At 39.1% G+C, this 16,452-nt stretch overlaps 1 protein-coding gene across 1 annotated transcript in view; it reads left to right on the forward strand.

Annotated features, from left to right (window-relative positions):
- Window positions 1-16,452, forward strand: part of LOC128693938 (pseudouridylate synthase 7 homolog) — a 94,639-nt gene that overhangs the window by 62,044 nt on the left and 16,143 nt on the right. Inside the window, exons 10-13 of the mRNA XM_070090989.1 lie at window positions 5,067-5,264; window positions 5,607-5,754; window positions 9,139-9,299; window positions 11,521-11,639. Coding sequence (XP_069947090.1) covers window positions 5,067-5,264; window positions 5,607-5,754; window positions 9,139-9,299; window positions 11,521-11,639 — 626 coding nt within the window. The remainder of the gene's footprint in view (window positions 1-5,066; window positions 5,265-5,606; window positions 5,755-9,138; window positions 9,300-11,520; window positions 11,640-16,452) is intronic.

Genomic DNA, 16,452 nt, shown 5'->3' on the forward strand with positions numbered 1-16,452 from the left:
GTGTAGCAGGCATGCAGGAAGTGTAGCAGGCATGCAGGAAGTGTAGCAGACATGCAGGAAGTGTAGCAGGCATGCAGGAAGTGTAGCAGACATGCAGGAAGTGTAGCAGGCATGCAGAAAGTGTAGCAGGCATTCCAGAAGCCAGCATTAGTCTTCACTAAAGGTATGTAATACTGATTTAATTGTTAAAAAAAATTATTTTTTAGTGAATATTTTTGTAATTACATTAATTATTTTTTGATGAATATATTTGTAATTACATAATTATTTTTTGATGAATATATTTGTAATTACATTAATTCTTATTGAAAATATTATTTCGGTTTTCGGCCATTTCGGTTTTAAGCCTAGCTGGAATGGATTACGGCTGATAACCAAGGGTCCACTGTATATATAAAAACACTTCAGTATAAGAGTGAGGAAAAAAAAAGAATTTATATTTGGAAATGAGTCAGTACAAGCCAGCTCTATATAATTGTTTAAATTTGACATAAAAAAAAATAATTTTTTTGGCAATTGACTGCAAGTTAAAAAGAAGGCTAGAGCTCGCTACTCACAATTTCAAAGTAACAACAAATAGATAACTTAGTAATGTTAGAAGATATAAGAGGAGAAGAGAGACATAATATTAGCCTTAAAGTTCATTAGGAAATAAGAAATGTGCCAGCCTAGAGACTAATCAGATATTTAACCCTTTGACTGTTTCGGGCCCCTCTCTGAAACTGTCATTCTATGTCGCCAAATATTCGAAAAAAAAAATAATTTTTTCTTATGAAAATGTTAGGAATATTTTTCTGGGTGTTTTAAGCCTAGAAAAATTTTTTTCCATCAGTACTTACCGAGATATAGAGCCTCAAAGTTTGCAGAAAGTGACGTTCGTATGGCAACAGCGGCGACTGCCGCCCGCCTGGTATTCTTTTTTTACTCTAATTCAAAGGTTTCTTGCATTTTTCAATATTTTTCTGTTCCAGGTAACTTATGTGGCCTGTGAGACCAATGTAAGGTGCATTGTTCAAATATACACTCATTGTTTACAACACAATAACAGAACAAACTTTATCACTATTAGTTTGTGTATACACTTTCTTTACACAAACAAACAATACAAAACAATGTTTATTACTATTGTTCCATAATATATATACATATGTACAGTCACTAAACACGTTCCTAGAACTGCTGCAGCTTGTGGAACTCTTTGAAACATGGGTATATGCAGAGGGGCACTTGACACTCCTCACACATAAAACGAGTGTCTCTGCGTGTTTGTGGGTGTTTTGTGGTATGTGTACATACATAACACCTCTTCTGAGCATTTTTCTTGGCAGTAGTAGGAGGCAGTTGCATGGGGTAGTGATCACCGGGCCTGAAACAAGATGACGTGTGTTGGTAATTTTGTGGGCGCTGGTCTATTGCAGGTGTTGCTCCTTGGTACTTTGCAATTATTTGTCTGATTACTGAGAAGCAAAATTCACCATATTTTGGTGTTTTGTTGGTCTTCAACTTGTATATGTTATAAGCATTCAGCATAGAGATATCAACAAGATGGAAAAAAAGTTATATTTTTTTTTATTATTATCACACTGGCCGATTCCCACCAAGGCAGGGTGGCCCGAAAAAGAAAAACTTTCACCATCATTCACTCCATCACTGTCTTGCCAGAAGGGTGCTTTACACTACAGTTTTTAAACTGCAACATTAACACCCCTCCTTCAGAGTGCAGGCACTGTACTTCCCATCTCCAGGACTCAAGTCCGGCCTGCCGGTTTCCCTGAACCCCTTCATAAATGTTACTTTGCTCACACTCCAACAGCACGTCAAGTATTAAAAACCATTTGTCTCCATTCACTCCTATCAAACACGCTCACGCATGCCTGCTGGAAGTCCAAGCCCCTTGCACACAAAACCTCCTTTACCCCCTCTCTCCAACCTTTCCTACACAGTCTGCAAACCCAATCTACATGTCACATTTGTCCACTAAGTGCATATTTAGGTTGTAGTCCATGACAGCTGCAGGCTTTAGAATGGGTTCATTGGTCTCTCTGTTGTTCCTGCCACTGTGTACCATTTTGTTTCGGTGAACTGATGTCAATAATGTGACATCATGTTTGTCATGCCACCAAAATGCCATGATGTCATTGGCAGCAAAGGCTTGCACCTCACCTCTGCGAGTGCCAGCGTCGAACCTTGGCATATGTTTACGATTACGACGCACTGTGCCACACACATCTGTCAAGTTCACTCGCAAGAAATCACTGAGTAAGGGGCTTGTGTACCAGTTATCAGTAAATAACATATGCCCCTTACCTAGATATGGTTCCATCATTGTTCGAACCACATCACCAGAGATACCCAATAACTTCATGGTATCTCTCAAAGTATTACTGCCAGTGTACACAATGATATCCAAAACGAGACCACTTCTGCAATCACACAGTACAAATAGCTTTATACCAAAGCGTTTCCTCTTGCTTGGTATATATTGCTTGAATGAGAGTCTTCCTTTGAATAAAATCAAGGACTCATCAATAACAAGCTTCCTGAAGGGATAAAAATACATGCAGCACTTTTGTTTCAGGTACATAAACACATTTCTTATCTTATATAACCTGTCACTTCTGTCAGGCCTGGTTTTGTCTAAAAAGTGTAACATACGTAACAGTATCACGAAACGATTGACACCTATAATGTCACTAAAACCTGGAGTTGAAATCAGGCGTTCTGTTGCCCAGTATGTGGTGACAGTGTGCTTATACACATGTGGCATAAGCATTATTGTGGCAAAAAACAGGTACATCTCTGCCACAGTTGTCTCCTTCCACTTGTGTAGCCGTGATTTTGGTGAGAGAATTGTATTTGCCATGGTGTAATCACAGTATGTGTTTGTTTCCCTGACAATGATGTCCATCAGGGGCTCATCGAAGAATAACTCAAAGCAGTCCAGTTCACTGGCATTGTTCCCAAGTGGACATGATGGCTTTATTCCACTTTGTGTTTCATCAAAGTCATGGGGACTGGGAACAAACTCGTCACCGTCCTGCCAATCCCAGATGCGGTCTGCTGGTGGGGTCTGGATATTGTACCGTGGTTGTGGTTGTGCAGGTTGTGGGAGTGTGGGGTCGGGTGAGGCTGGTTGTTGTGCAGAGTCAGCAGCGTGGGTAGTAGCGTGGCCCGCTGATGGTGCCACATGGGCCGTGCCACCCTCACTATCACCACCACTGCCTGCTCCCTCACTCACATCATTCATACCCATCGTTACAATATCGTCATCTTCACTATCAGGTCGTGGTGTAGGGCCACGGGATGTGCTCCCAGAGTTTCTCCTTCCCCTTGGAACAACATATGAAATACTACCAGACCTCATGCTACGTCGTACATACTGCCGCTTCACTGGGGAATATTCACCCTCACTATCACTAGAACTGCTTTCAATGACCTTGAAATCACTATCACTATCACATTCACTGCTATCATCTGGGTGTTGTACATGACCAAATAGTTTCCTCTTTCGTCCTGGTACAGGCGAACGTGAACGTGAACAAGCCGGCCCTGCACCAGAGGTGGAAGGTTGTGGGTCATCTGGGTTTTCATCACTAATTACGTTATCCTGGGCACTTTTTCCGGTAACACTCGCTTCAAAACCCTGGAATTCACTGTCACTGACATTTTCATCGCTGTTAGAGCTATCACTTGGGAACAAAAGACCTCCAATCCGCCGAGGAGTGAGGAACTTCTTACCGAGAGGCATGGTGAAAATGGACTAACAAGATGGCGTTCCCACAATGCACCGCTGGGTCCCAGATTTTTTTCACAGGGTGCACACCGACCACTGAGACCCATTCTCTCTCATGTAGGCCTACCAGGCCTTTCCCGCTTGATTTGAAGCCGCTAGAATTTGTGCGTATAAATACGTCAGAAACATTGGCTCGTAAGACGTATTTATACGTCGTAAACAGTCAAAGGGTTAAACAAGCAAGAAGTTAACATACAGAGGTAAGGATGGAGCAATTGACATAATACGAATGAGCAAGGCAGAACCATAAACGTATTTTATTGGATTTGTGGAAATCAAGTGTGAAAAACAAAACACAAAGAGTTAAGAACATACAGATTCATTTTTTTATTCGATTACCCATCATGCTTTGAATGTACATTTGAGAATTCATAATTGTTCTGTATTCATTATTTCATAAATTGAATGTAATATGATCAATGATTTACTGTGCTTGAACTTTGATCATCTTGATCACTTAGTCATATAGCTTTATAAAGGATTTTTTGACAGATTCTAATGATTCATTTTCCTCCAAGTGATTGTGTCTGTTTCAGTATTCTTTTGTATCAGAGCCTGACTAAAAATGTTAGCTAGATAAAGAAGGAAGATCTCTAATGGCTATGACTAAGACATGTGAAATGCTTTAGCTTACTAAGAGGTGTGGGAAGCAGGCAGCTTGGTTACTACTTGTGGCCACCTGGTTATTGGTATACTTTATCCAAATTTTGCATTCATGATAGAGTAATTTCTCCATGGGGAAGTGGAACAGAATTTTTCCTAAAATTCCAGGAGCAAGGGGTTAGCAACCCCTTCTGCATATATTACTAAATTTAAAAGGAGAAACTCTTGTTTTTCCTTTTGGGCCACCCTGCTTCGGTGGGATATGGCCAGCTTGTAGAAAGAATAATATAGAGTAATTATTCTTTTAAGACATACTGTGCATAATATAGCTTTTCTTGTGTCACAAGAAATTTGTACAGTGTGGAGTTGTATTGTTGGAGGGTTTATTGTAAGGTATTTCATTTTTATATTTATTGCTCAATTACTATATGCTGTTTTTGTTTTATTTCTGTAAATAAATGTCTGATACTAGGTGCAAAAAAATATACGAGTTAGGGAAAATTAATAACACTAATGCTTTCTTAACACTTGAAAAGGAATGCTTGGCCTATTTTTTTTGTTGTTGTTTTTTATCCTTGTTTAGCTAATGAAAGATGAGTCCAGACAAGAAGAATGAAATGTAATTAAAATTTAATGAACAGTATATGAATGCACCTTATTTTTGTTTCAGGCAGTTAATTTGATCCTTGCTCCTCGTGATAATGATGTTCCAGACCTTCATCGTTGTCACACCACATGGAAGGAAACAGGAGATGCTGAGGCTGCTCTTAAAATGCTGTGTAAGGGCTGGGAGGCAACAGTTGAAAATCAGTTATTAACTGGGCTATCACAGTTGACAGGAAATGATCTTGTAGAAGCCTTGAACCGGGTAAGGTGTAATTACTTGTATGTTCAGAAATAACCAGTGGCTAGAGGTCTTTAACATAACACTTTCAGGATTGCTAGCTTTTCTGTTTTGTTATATTAATAACTACCACCTATATTCATTATGTGACTATCTCCAGCCTTCACCTTATTACAACATTCACAACCCATGTTTCACACCCATATAAAGAGTTTTGGTATCACTACATTCTCATACATTCCCATTTTTGTCTCCATGGATAATATTTATCTGACATATGGACATTATGTGAGACTGCAAAGCAGTTAAATATTTTTTAATTAATTATAGTGTGCATTGTTGTAACTATTTGAGCTGAAATTTCAGATCCCACGCACTACTCGCACACTATACCTTCATGCATACCAAAGCTGGATGTGGAACACTATAGCTTCTCGAAGGGTCAAAAAGTATGGATTGAAGGTGCTACCTGGTGACATTGTCCGACGCAAGGGCTCCAGTACTGAAGTGGATGGTGAGTGTTCATCATGTTGCATGCCTTTTTATCCTCATGAGAGGAGAATAATGTAGAAAGTTCTTCAAACATTTTTTTCTGTCATGTTTAAGATTGGCAGAAAGGTGGGCTAGTGCAAAGATGAGTAGTGGGGAGGGGTTGAAGAGGGTTGGAATAGTTTTAAGAATGCAGTATTAGAATGTGGGGCAGAAGTTTGTGTTTATAGGAGGGTGGGTGCAGGAGGAAAGAGGAGTGATTGGTGGAATGATGAAGTAAAGAGTGTGATAAAAGAGAAGTGTGATAAAAGAAGTGTTATAAGAAGAGCAGAGTACTATATGGAGAGTAAAAGAAAGGTGAAGAGAGTGGTGAGAGAGTGCAGGAGAGCAGATGATAGAGTGGGAGAGGCACTGTCAAGAAATTTTAATGAAAATAAGAAAAAAAATTTGGAGTGAGTTAACTTAAGAAAGCCTAGGGAAAGTATGAATTTGTCAGTTAAAAACAGAGTAGGGGAGTTAGTAGATGGGGAGAGGGAGGTATTAGGTAAATGGCGAGAATATTTTGAGGAACTTTTAAATGTTGAGGAAGAAAGGGAGGCGGTAATTTCATGCACTGGCCAGGGAGGTATACCATCTCTTAGGAGTGAAGAAGAGCAGAATGTAAGTATGGGGGAGGTACGTGAGGCATTACGTAGAATGAAAGTGGGTAAAGCAGCTGGAACTGATGGGATCATGACAGAAATGTTAAAAGCAGAGGGGGATATCATTTTGAAATGGTTGGTACTTTTGTTTAATAAATGTATGAAAGAGGGGAAGGTACCTAGGGATTGGCAGAGAGCATGTATAGTCCTTTTATATAAAGGGAAAGGGGACAAAAGAGATTGTAAAAATTATAGAGGAATAAGTTTACTAAGTATACCAGGAAAAGTGTACGGTAGGGTTGTAATTGAAAGAATTAGAGGTAAGACAGAATGTAGGATTGCGGATGAGCAAGGAGGTTTCAGAGTGGGTAGGGGATGTGTAGATCAAGTGTTTACATTGAAGCATATATGTGAACAGTATTTAGATAATTGCATTTATGGATTTATGGATTTATTGCATTTATGGATTTATGGATTTGCATTTATGGATTTAGAAAAGGCATATGATAGAGTGGATAGGGGAGCAATGTGGCAGATGTTGCAAGTATATGGAATAGGTGGTAAGTTACTAAATGCTGTAAAGAGTTTTTATGAGGGTAGTGAGGCTCAGGTTAGGGTGTGTAGAAGAGAGGGGGACTACTTCCCGGTAAAAGTAGGTCTTAGACAGGGATGTGTAATGTCACCATGGTTGTTTAATATATTTATAGATGGGGTTTTAAAAGAAGTAAATGCTAGGGTGTTCGGGAGAGGGGTGGAATTAAATTATGGGGAATCAAATTCAAAATGGGAATTGACACAGTTACTTTTTGCTGATGATACTGTGCTTATGGGAGATTCTAAAGAAAAATTGCAAAGGTTAGTGGATGAGTTTGGGAATGTGTGTAAAGGTAGAAAGTTGAAAGTGAACATAGAAAAGAGTAAAGTGATGAGGGTATCAAATGATTTGGATAAAGAAAAATTGGATATCAAATTGGGGAGGAGTATGGAAGAAGTGAATGTTTTCATATACTTGGGAGTTGACGTGTCGGCGGATGGATTTATGAAGGATGAAGTTAATATTAGAACTGATGAAGGAAAAAAGGTGAGTGGTGCATTGAGGTATATGTGGAGTCAAAAAACATTATCTATGGAGGCAAAGAAGGGAATGTATGAAAGTATAGTAGTACAACACTCTTATATGGATGTGAAGCTTGGGTGGTAAATGCAGCAGCGAGGAGAGGGTTGGAGGCAGTGGAGATGTCCTGTCTAAGGGCAACGTGTAGTGTAAATATTATGCAGAAAATTCGGAGTTTGGAAATTAGGAAAAGGTGTGGAGTTAATAAAAGTATTAGTCAGAAGGCAGAAGAGGGGTTGTTGAGGTGGTTTGGTCATTTAGAGAGAGTGGATCAAAATAGAATGACATGGAAAGCATATAAATCTATACGGGAAGGAAGGCGGGGTAGGGGTCGTCCTCGAAAGGGTTGGAGAGAGGGGGTAAAGGAGGTTTTGTGGGTGAGGGGCTTGGACTTCCAGCAAACGTGTGTGAGCATGATGGATAGGAGTGAATGGAGACAAATGGTACTTGGGACCTGACGATCTGTTGGAGTGTGAGCAGGGTAATATTTAGTGAAGGGATTCAGGGAAACTGGTTATTTTCATATAGTCGGACTTGAGTCCTGGAAATGGGAAGTACAATGCCTGCACTTTAAAGGAGGGGTTTGGGATATTGGCAGTTTGGAGGGATATGTTGTGTATCTTTATACGTATATGCTTCTAAACTGTTGTATTCTGAGTACCTCTGCAAAAACAGTGATAATGTGTGAGTGTGGTGAAAGTGTTGAATGATGATGAAAGTATTTTCTTTTTGGGGATTTTCTTTCTTTTTTGGGTCACCCTACCTTGTTGGGAGACGGCCAACTTGTTGAAAATAAAAAAAATGTTTAAGATGTGTTGGATGAGCATTTTAAAAGTACTGTATTAGTTAAAGTTACATGTAATCACATGATTTGATTCCTAAATGTAAAGCCACTGTTATTTGATATATTAGTTTTTTTTTAGTTTTTTTTTTTTCAACACGGCCATCTCCCACCACTGCAGGGTGACCAAAAAAAGGAAAGAAACTCTTTTACCATCATTCACACATAATCACTGTCTTTGCCGAAGCTGAGATATGGCAGTTTAGACGTCACTCCGAACAGCCAATATCCCAAACCCCTCCTTTAAAGTGCAGGCATTGTATTTCCCACCTCCAGGACTCAAGTCCAGCTAACCGGTTTCCCTGAATCCCTTCACAAAACATTACCCTGCATTAGGTCCCGAAAACCATTCCTCTCCATTCACTCCTATTTAACATGCTCACACATGCCTCCTGCATGTCCAAGCCCCTTGCACACAAAACTTTTACTCCATCCATCCTTTCATAGGACAACCCCTACCGTAGCCTCTTCCCCTCTACTACAGAGTTATACATCCTCCAAGTCATCCTATTTTGCTCCATCCTCTCTAAATGACCAAACCACCTCAACAACCCCTCTTCAGCCCTCTTAAATAATACTTTTAGTAACTCCACACTTTTTAATTTCCACACTATGAATTCTCTGCATAATATTTACACCACACATTGCCCTTAGATACAACATCTCCCCTGCTAAGGGCAATGTGTGGTGTAAATGTTATGCAGAGAATTCGTAGTGAAATGAGACTTGCTAATTGATGAAAAATGCATTTAATGATGACTGACTTTTGTACAGTAAGGGTTCTAATTTTTAGCATTTTATATTTGCTGTTAGAATTGGATGAGGAAAGCAATGACAATGATGGTGAAGGTGAGGAAGGTAAAGAAGACTCAGAAATCAAGCCTGAGATGGAAGCAACCGAGACCAATGGTCAAAATATGTCTGGTTTCCACTTCCTGACCGAGGAAGAAGCAGAAGTTGCAGACATTGCAGATGTAAGTGCAGTTTAATACATCCTGCTTTCTTGTTTAGATCTGTAAATTTGTCTACCAGGTGAATGGCTCTTTAAAGTTATCCTGTTGACAGGGAAGAAGTGCTGGATAAAAGTCGCAAAATATTAGTTCCTTTATTTTTTATATTATACATCTTTGCATTGGCTTCATATAATGCACACACTTAATATGTTTTTTCACCATATTTTTTTAATATGGTGGGGATTCGTAGTGTTATATCTAATAGTTTGCACTCCATTCTTGTGCTCAGAAAAAGAAACGTTCCGGTTTGAATGTTTCCTACTTTTCCTCAGCCATCTTGTTGCTAGATATATTGTGACCTATTTTCTAATATGCTTATTTGTGGTTAAATATATGTTTTCATAGCATTATGTAGTCAAGTGTAACCTAATTTAAAAAAAGAAAAATATCTCCAAAAATAGAATTCTGGTCTAGTGCAGGGATGAAAGTTACTTGGGAGGGTTGCTGTGGAGGGGTTCAGTGCTGAAGTTGTTTTTGTTGGGTGGAGGGTTGATAGGATTGTTGTCTTTCTATGGGTTGAATCTTTAGGGTTGCATTGTTAATTTACTGTTACTTTGAGTTTTTCCTAACACACTGTCACTTAATTGTAGAACCTTGGTGACTTGCTTGGGAGGGGGGATGATGATCACTTTTTGGCTTAAATTTTTCTTCCTGAGTATTAGGAAATGGATCATCATAAAGATCTCCCATTGTTCTTACTAATTGCTCAGGGTATTGGATTATAGTGTGGGACCTACTGGGGGTCACCCTAGGACCCAAGATTGGCAGTTGAAGGTCTATGCCGTTTGGCATTATTTTTAGTTTCTCTTTACTGTTAACAGATGATGTCAACACTGTATGTGGTCTTAATATAAAGTGTGGTTTACCTAAATCCTGATCAGTCAGTTATGATGTTCTCATATTGTGACTGATGTAGGCTGGGGTTGCATGCTGCTTCAAAGCATTCTTCTCCCTATAGTTGGCTGAGCTCTCCATATCCTGGGGTTTGTCCCACTTAGCCTTCTAGCACCTTACAGGTAGCTTTGCTGTCTATTCTGCAATCACTGGGCATGGTTGCCTTGTGGCAATGAAATTGGTTCAACCACTTCTATGCCTTCACTATTGGATGATTGTGTGTGGATCCTGTTGAAGAGGGGTCTGCCCCTGTTTCTATCTTGGAGGTACCAGTCATTTTTTCCTGACTCCTGAAAGGGTAAGCAGGGTTAAGGCATCTCCTAAAATTAGTGGTTTTGGGCAGTTCCTTGGACAAATTCAAGGTATCTCTTCTCCCAAACCCAATTTTTTTGGGGAGCCATGACTCAAAATTGTACTCTTCTCCTCTAATGAAATGTAGTTCTTTTCCTCAGGCATTAAGAAGTCCATAATTTACTTTCATTTCCTTTCACACCCTCGTCCACCCTTTCCCCTCCATCCTTTATTTTCTTTCAATCCTTCCTTCTCTATCTGCTCTTCATTCCTAGCATAATTACTGACTGTTGATGAATTGTTGTTGTTATATTAGCCCTCCAGTTTCCCTTCATCTGCTGGTTCAAAGGGAGGTAACAGGTTATCTCACTTGGATTATTCTGTTATTTTTTGAGCTCTTGATTACGAATCAAATTTAGCAAGTTAGCAAGTACAGTAACCTTTTTCAAAGTCCTATATAGTATGTTCGTAACCGTTGCACATATTGGCATGAAACAAAAAATTGTACAACCTATTCCCTATGAATATATATAAAGCTGTTCACCATGTCTAATTGTAACTGGAAAATACAATATATGAATTCGTCTTTTGCTTCTTGCAGAAAGAATGAATTTTAATTTCGTGTTATTACTATTTGCTTTTCAGTGATTGATTTTTGTGTGTGTGAGGAAGTGATTTAACTAAATAAAATGACACGTTGTCACTTTCTTAGGATTTTTTTTTTTTCGTTATATACAGTTGTCTCAGACACTTGTCTTAAAGCACATTTGGCTCATGGTGTATTGTTGTTAACCTAAATGTTGAAGCACCTTCAGCAGAAAAGAGAAAGGTATTTTATTATCTAAAAAGAGATATAATTTTACCATTAAATTTTTTTATCAATTGACAGAATTTCCTCACTTGCTATTATCTATAATTGACTGCACGTACATTACTTTATTTGTATGGTCTGTTTTGTTAGGCCTCAGCATAGTATAAAAATGTCTAATCATTGCAGGTGGTACTGCCATTACCTGGGTATAATGTGGAGTATCCAAACAATGAAATCAAGGATTGGTATGCTGAGATGCTTGAGGCTGATGGGCTCACTTTCAGTGCTCTCAAACATGAAATTAAGTAAGTTGTTATATTTTTTCACAGTATGTTGGCTAATTTGTGTGTAGTAGGTTGGTAGACAGCAACAGGAGGTACTACCGTCCTGCCAAGTGAGTGTAAAACAGAAGCCTGTAATTGTTTTACATGATGGTGGGATTGCTGGTGTCTTTTTTTTTTTTTCTGTCTCATACACATGCAAGATTTCAGGTATGTCTTGCTACTTCTACTTACACTTAGGTCACACTACACATACATGTACAAGCATATATTCTTTCTTTCAACATACCAGCCGTATCCCACCGAAGTGGGGTGGCCCAAAAGAAAAAACTAAAGTTTCTCCTTTTAAATTTAGTAATATATACAGGAGAAGGGGTTACTAGCCCCTTGCTCCCGGCATTTTAGTCGCCTCTTACGACACGCATGGCTTACAGAGGAAGAATTCTGTTCCACTTCCCCATGGAGATAAGAGGAAATAAACAAGAACAAGAATTAGAAAGAAAATAGAAGAAAACCCAGAGGGGTGCGTATATATATGCTTGTACATATGTTATGGAGGGAGTAGTAGGTAAATTTGGGGTGCCAGGGGTAAATGTAAATGGGGAGCCTTTAATTGAGCTATGTGTAGAAAGAAATTTGGTAATAAGTAATACATATTTTATGAAAAAGAGGATAAATAAATATACAAGGTATGATGTAGCACGTAATGAAAGTAGTTTATTAGATTATGTATTGGTGGATAAAAGGTTGATGGGTAGGCTCCAGGATGTACATGTTTATAGAGGGGCAACTGATATGTCGGATCATTATTTAGTTGTAGCTACAGTTAGAGTAAGAGGTAGATGGGAAAAGAGGAAGGTGGCAACAACAAGTAAGAGGGAGGTGAAAGTGTATAAACTAAGGGAGGAGGAAGTTCGGGTGAGATATAAGCGACTATTGGCAGAAAGGTGGGCTAGTGCAAAGATGAGTAGTGGGGGGGTTGAAGAGGGTTGGAATAGTTTTAAAAATGCAGTATTAGAATGTGGGGCAGAAGTTTGTGGTTATAGGAGGGTGGGGGCAGGAGGAAAGAGGAGTGATTGGTGGAATGATGAAGTAAAGGGTGTGATAAAAGAGAAAAAGGTAGCTTATGAGAGGTTTTTACAAAGCAGAAGTGTTATAAGAAGAGCAGAGTATATGGAGAGTAAAAGAAAGGTAAAGAGAGTGGTGAGAGAGTGCAAAAGGAGAGCAGATGATAGAGTGGGAGAGGCACTGTCAAGAAATTTTAATGAAAATAAGAAAAAATTTTGGAGTGAGTTAAACAAGTTAAGAAAGCCTAGGGAAAATATGGATTTGTCAGTTAAAAACAGAGTAGGGGAGTTAGTAGATGGGGAGATGGAGGTATTAGGTAGATGGCGAGAATATTTTGAGGAACTTTTAAATGTTAAGGAAGAAACAGAGGCAGTAATTTCATGCACTGGTCAGGGAGGTATACCATCTTTTAGGAGTGAAGAAGAGCAGAATGTAAGTGTGGGGGATGTACGTGAGGCATTACGTAAAATGAAAGGGGGTAAAGCAGCTGGAACTGATGGGATCATGACAGAAATGTTAAAAGCAGGGGGGGATATAGTGTTGGAGTGGTTGGTACTTTTGTTTAATAAATGTATGAAAGAGGGGAAGGTACCTAGGGATTGGCAGAGAGCATGTATAGTCCCTTTATATAAAGGGAAAGGGGACAAAAGAGACTGTAAAAATTATAGAGGAATAAGCTTACTGAGTATACCAGGAAAAGTGTACGGTAGGGTTATAATTGAAAGAATTAGAGGTAAGACAGAATGTAGGATTGCGGATGAGCAAGGAGGTTTTAGAGTGGGTAGGGGATGTGTAGATCAGGTGTTTACATTGAAGCATATATGTGAACAGTATTTAGATAAAGATAGGGAAGTTTTTATTGCATTTATGGATTTAGAAAAGGCATATGATAGAGTGGATAGAGGAGCAATGTGGCAGATGTTGCAAGTATATGGAATAGGTGGTAAGTTATTAAATGCTGTAAAGAGTTTTTATGAGGATAGTGAGGCTCAGGTTAGGGTGTGTAGAAGAGAGGGAGACTACTTCCCGGTAAAAGTAGGTCTTAGACAGGGATGTGTAATGTCACCATGGTTGTTTAATATATTTATAGATGGGGTTGTAAAGGAAGTAAATGCTAGGGTGTTTGGGAGAGGGGTGGGATTAAATTATGGGGAATCAAATTCAAAATGGGAATTGACACAGTTACTTTTTGCTGATGATACTGTGCTTATGGGAGATTCTAAAGAAAAATTGCAAAGGTTAGTGGATGAGTTTGGGAATGTGTGTAAAGGTAGAAAGTTGAAAGTGAACATAGAAAAGAGTAAGGTGATGAGGGTGTCAAATGATTTAGATAAAGAAAAATTGGATATCAAATTGGGGAGGAGGAGTATGGAAGAAGTGAATGTTTTCAGATACTTGGGAGTTGACGTGTCGGCGGATGGATTTATGAAGGATGAGGTTAATCATAGAATTGATGAGGGAAAAATGGTGAGTGGTGCGTTGAGGTATATGTGGAGTCAAAAAACGTTATCTATGGAGGCAAAGAAGGGAATGTATGAAAGTATAGTAGTACCAACACTCTTATATGGGTGTGAAGCTTGGGTGGTAAATGCAGCAGCGAGGAGACGGTTGGAGGCAGCGGAGATGTCCTGTTTAAGGGCAATGTGTGGTGTAAATATTATGCAGAAAATTCGGAGTGTGGAAATTAGGAGAAGGTGTGGAGTTAATAAAAGTATTAGTCAGAGGGCAGAAGAGGGGTTGTTGAGGTGGTTTGGTCATTTAGAGAGAATGGATCACAGTAGAATGACATGGAAAGCATATAAATCTATAGGGGAAGGAAGGCGGGGTAGGGGTCGTCCTCGAAAGGGTTGGAGAGAGGGGGTAAAGGAGGTTTTGTGGGTAAGGGGCTTGGACTTCCAGCAAGCGTGCGTGAGCGTGTTAGATAGGAGTGAATGGAGACGAATGGTACTTGGGACCTGACGATCTGTTGGAGTGTGAGCAGGGTAATATTTAGTGAAGGGATTCAGGGAAACCGGTTATTTTCATATAGTCGGACTTGAGTCCTGGAAATGGGAAGTACAATGCCTGCACTTTAAAGGAGGGGTTTGGGATATTGGCAGTTTGGAGGGATATGTTGTGTATCTTTATATGTTTAAGCTTCTAGACTGTTGTATTCTGAGCACCTCTGCAAAAACAGTGATAATGTGCGAGTGTGGTGAAAGTGTTGAATGATGATGAAAGTATTTTCTTTTTGGGGATTTTCTTTCTTTTTTGGGTCACCCTGCCTCGGTGGGAGACGGCCGACTTGTTGAAAAAAAAAAAAAAAAAAAAAAATATATATATATATATGTATGTATGTATTTTCTTATAGTCGGACTTGAGTCCTGGAAATGGGAAGTACAATGCCTGCACTTTAAAGGAGGGGTTTGGGATATTGGCAGTTTGGAGGGGTATGTTGTGTATCTTTATACGTATATGCTTCTAAACTGTTGTATTCTGAGCACCTCTGCAAAAGCAGTGATAATGTGTGAGTGTGGTGAAAGTGTTGAATGATGAAAGAATTTTCTTTTTGGGGATTTTCTTTCTTTTTGGGGTCACCCTGCCTCGGTGGGAAACGACCAACTTGTTGAAAAAAAAAAAAAAAAAAACATGTATGTGTAGTGTGACCTAAGTGTAAGTAGAAGTAGCAAGACATACCTGTAATCTTGCATATTTATGAGACAGACAAAAGACATCAGCAATCCTACCATCATGTAAAACAATTACAGGCTTTCGTTTTACACTCACTTGGCAGGACGGTAGTACCTCCCTGGGCGGTTGCTGTCTACCAACCTACTACCTTCAACAAGCATGCATGTATATATATATATTATATATATATATATATATATTGGCAGTTTGGAGGGATATGTTGTGTATCTCTATACGTATATGCTTCTAAACTGTTATATTCTGAGCACCTCTGCAAAAGCAGTGATAATGTGTGAGTGTGGTGAAAGTGTTGAATGATGATGAAAGTATTTTCTTTTTGGGGATTTTCTTTCTTTTTTTTGGGTCACCCTGCCTCGGTGGGAGACGACCGACTTGTTGAAAAATATATATATATATGAATGACCTGACTAAGGGTCAGGTAGGTGGTGATGGTTGCCGATATGATGCTTTCCAGGGCATAGTTCTAGCTGCTCAGTCAAATTATGTTCCAAATAGGGAAATCAGATCAAACAAAAATGATCCTAAATGGATGAACAATAGATTAAAATATCTGATTGGTCAAAAGAGAGGCATATATAGGCAAATCAAAAGAGGAGAGGGGCAATTGAGAAATCGATATATTCAGTTAAAGAGAGAAATAAAAAAGGGAATTAGAAAAGCAAAAAGAGATTATGAGGTTAAAGTTGCAAGAGAATCGAAGACTAACCCAAAAGGATTCTTTCAGGTATACAGAAGTAAGATCAGGGACAAGATAGGCCCACTCAAAAGTTCCTCGGGTCAGCTCACTGACAGTGATAAGGAAATGTGTAGAATTTTTAACACATACTTCCTCTCAGTTTTTACACAGGAGGATACCAGCGATATTCCAGTAATGATAAATTATGTAGAACAGGACGATAATAAACTGTGTACTATTAGGGTCACAAGTGACATGGTCCTTAGGCAAATAGATAAATTAAAACCTAACAAATCCCCAGGCCCTGATGAACTGTATGCAAGGGTTCTAAAGGAATGTAAAGAGGAGCTTAGCACACCTTTGGCTAATCTTTTCAACATATCACTACAAACTGGCATGGTG

Source organism: Cherax quadricarinatus, chromosome 33 (genome assembly GCF_038502225.1).
Source record: "Cherax quadricarinatus isolate ZL_2023a chromosome 33, ASM3850222v1, whole genome shotgun sequence".
Taxonomy (NCBI): Eukaryota; Metazoa; Arthropoda; class Malacostraca; order Decapoda; family Parastacidae; genus Cherax; species Cherax quadricarinatus.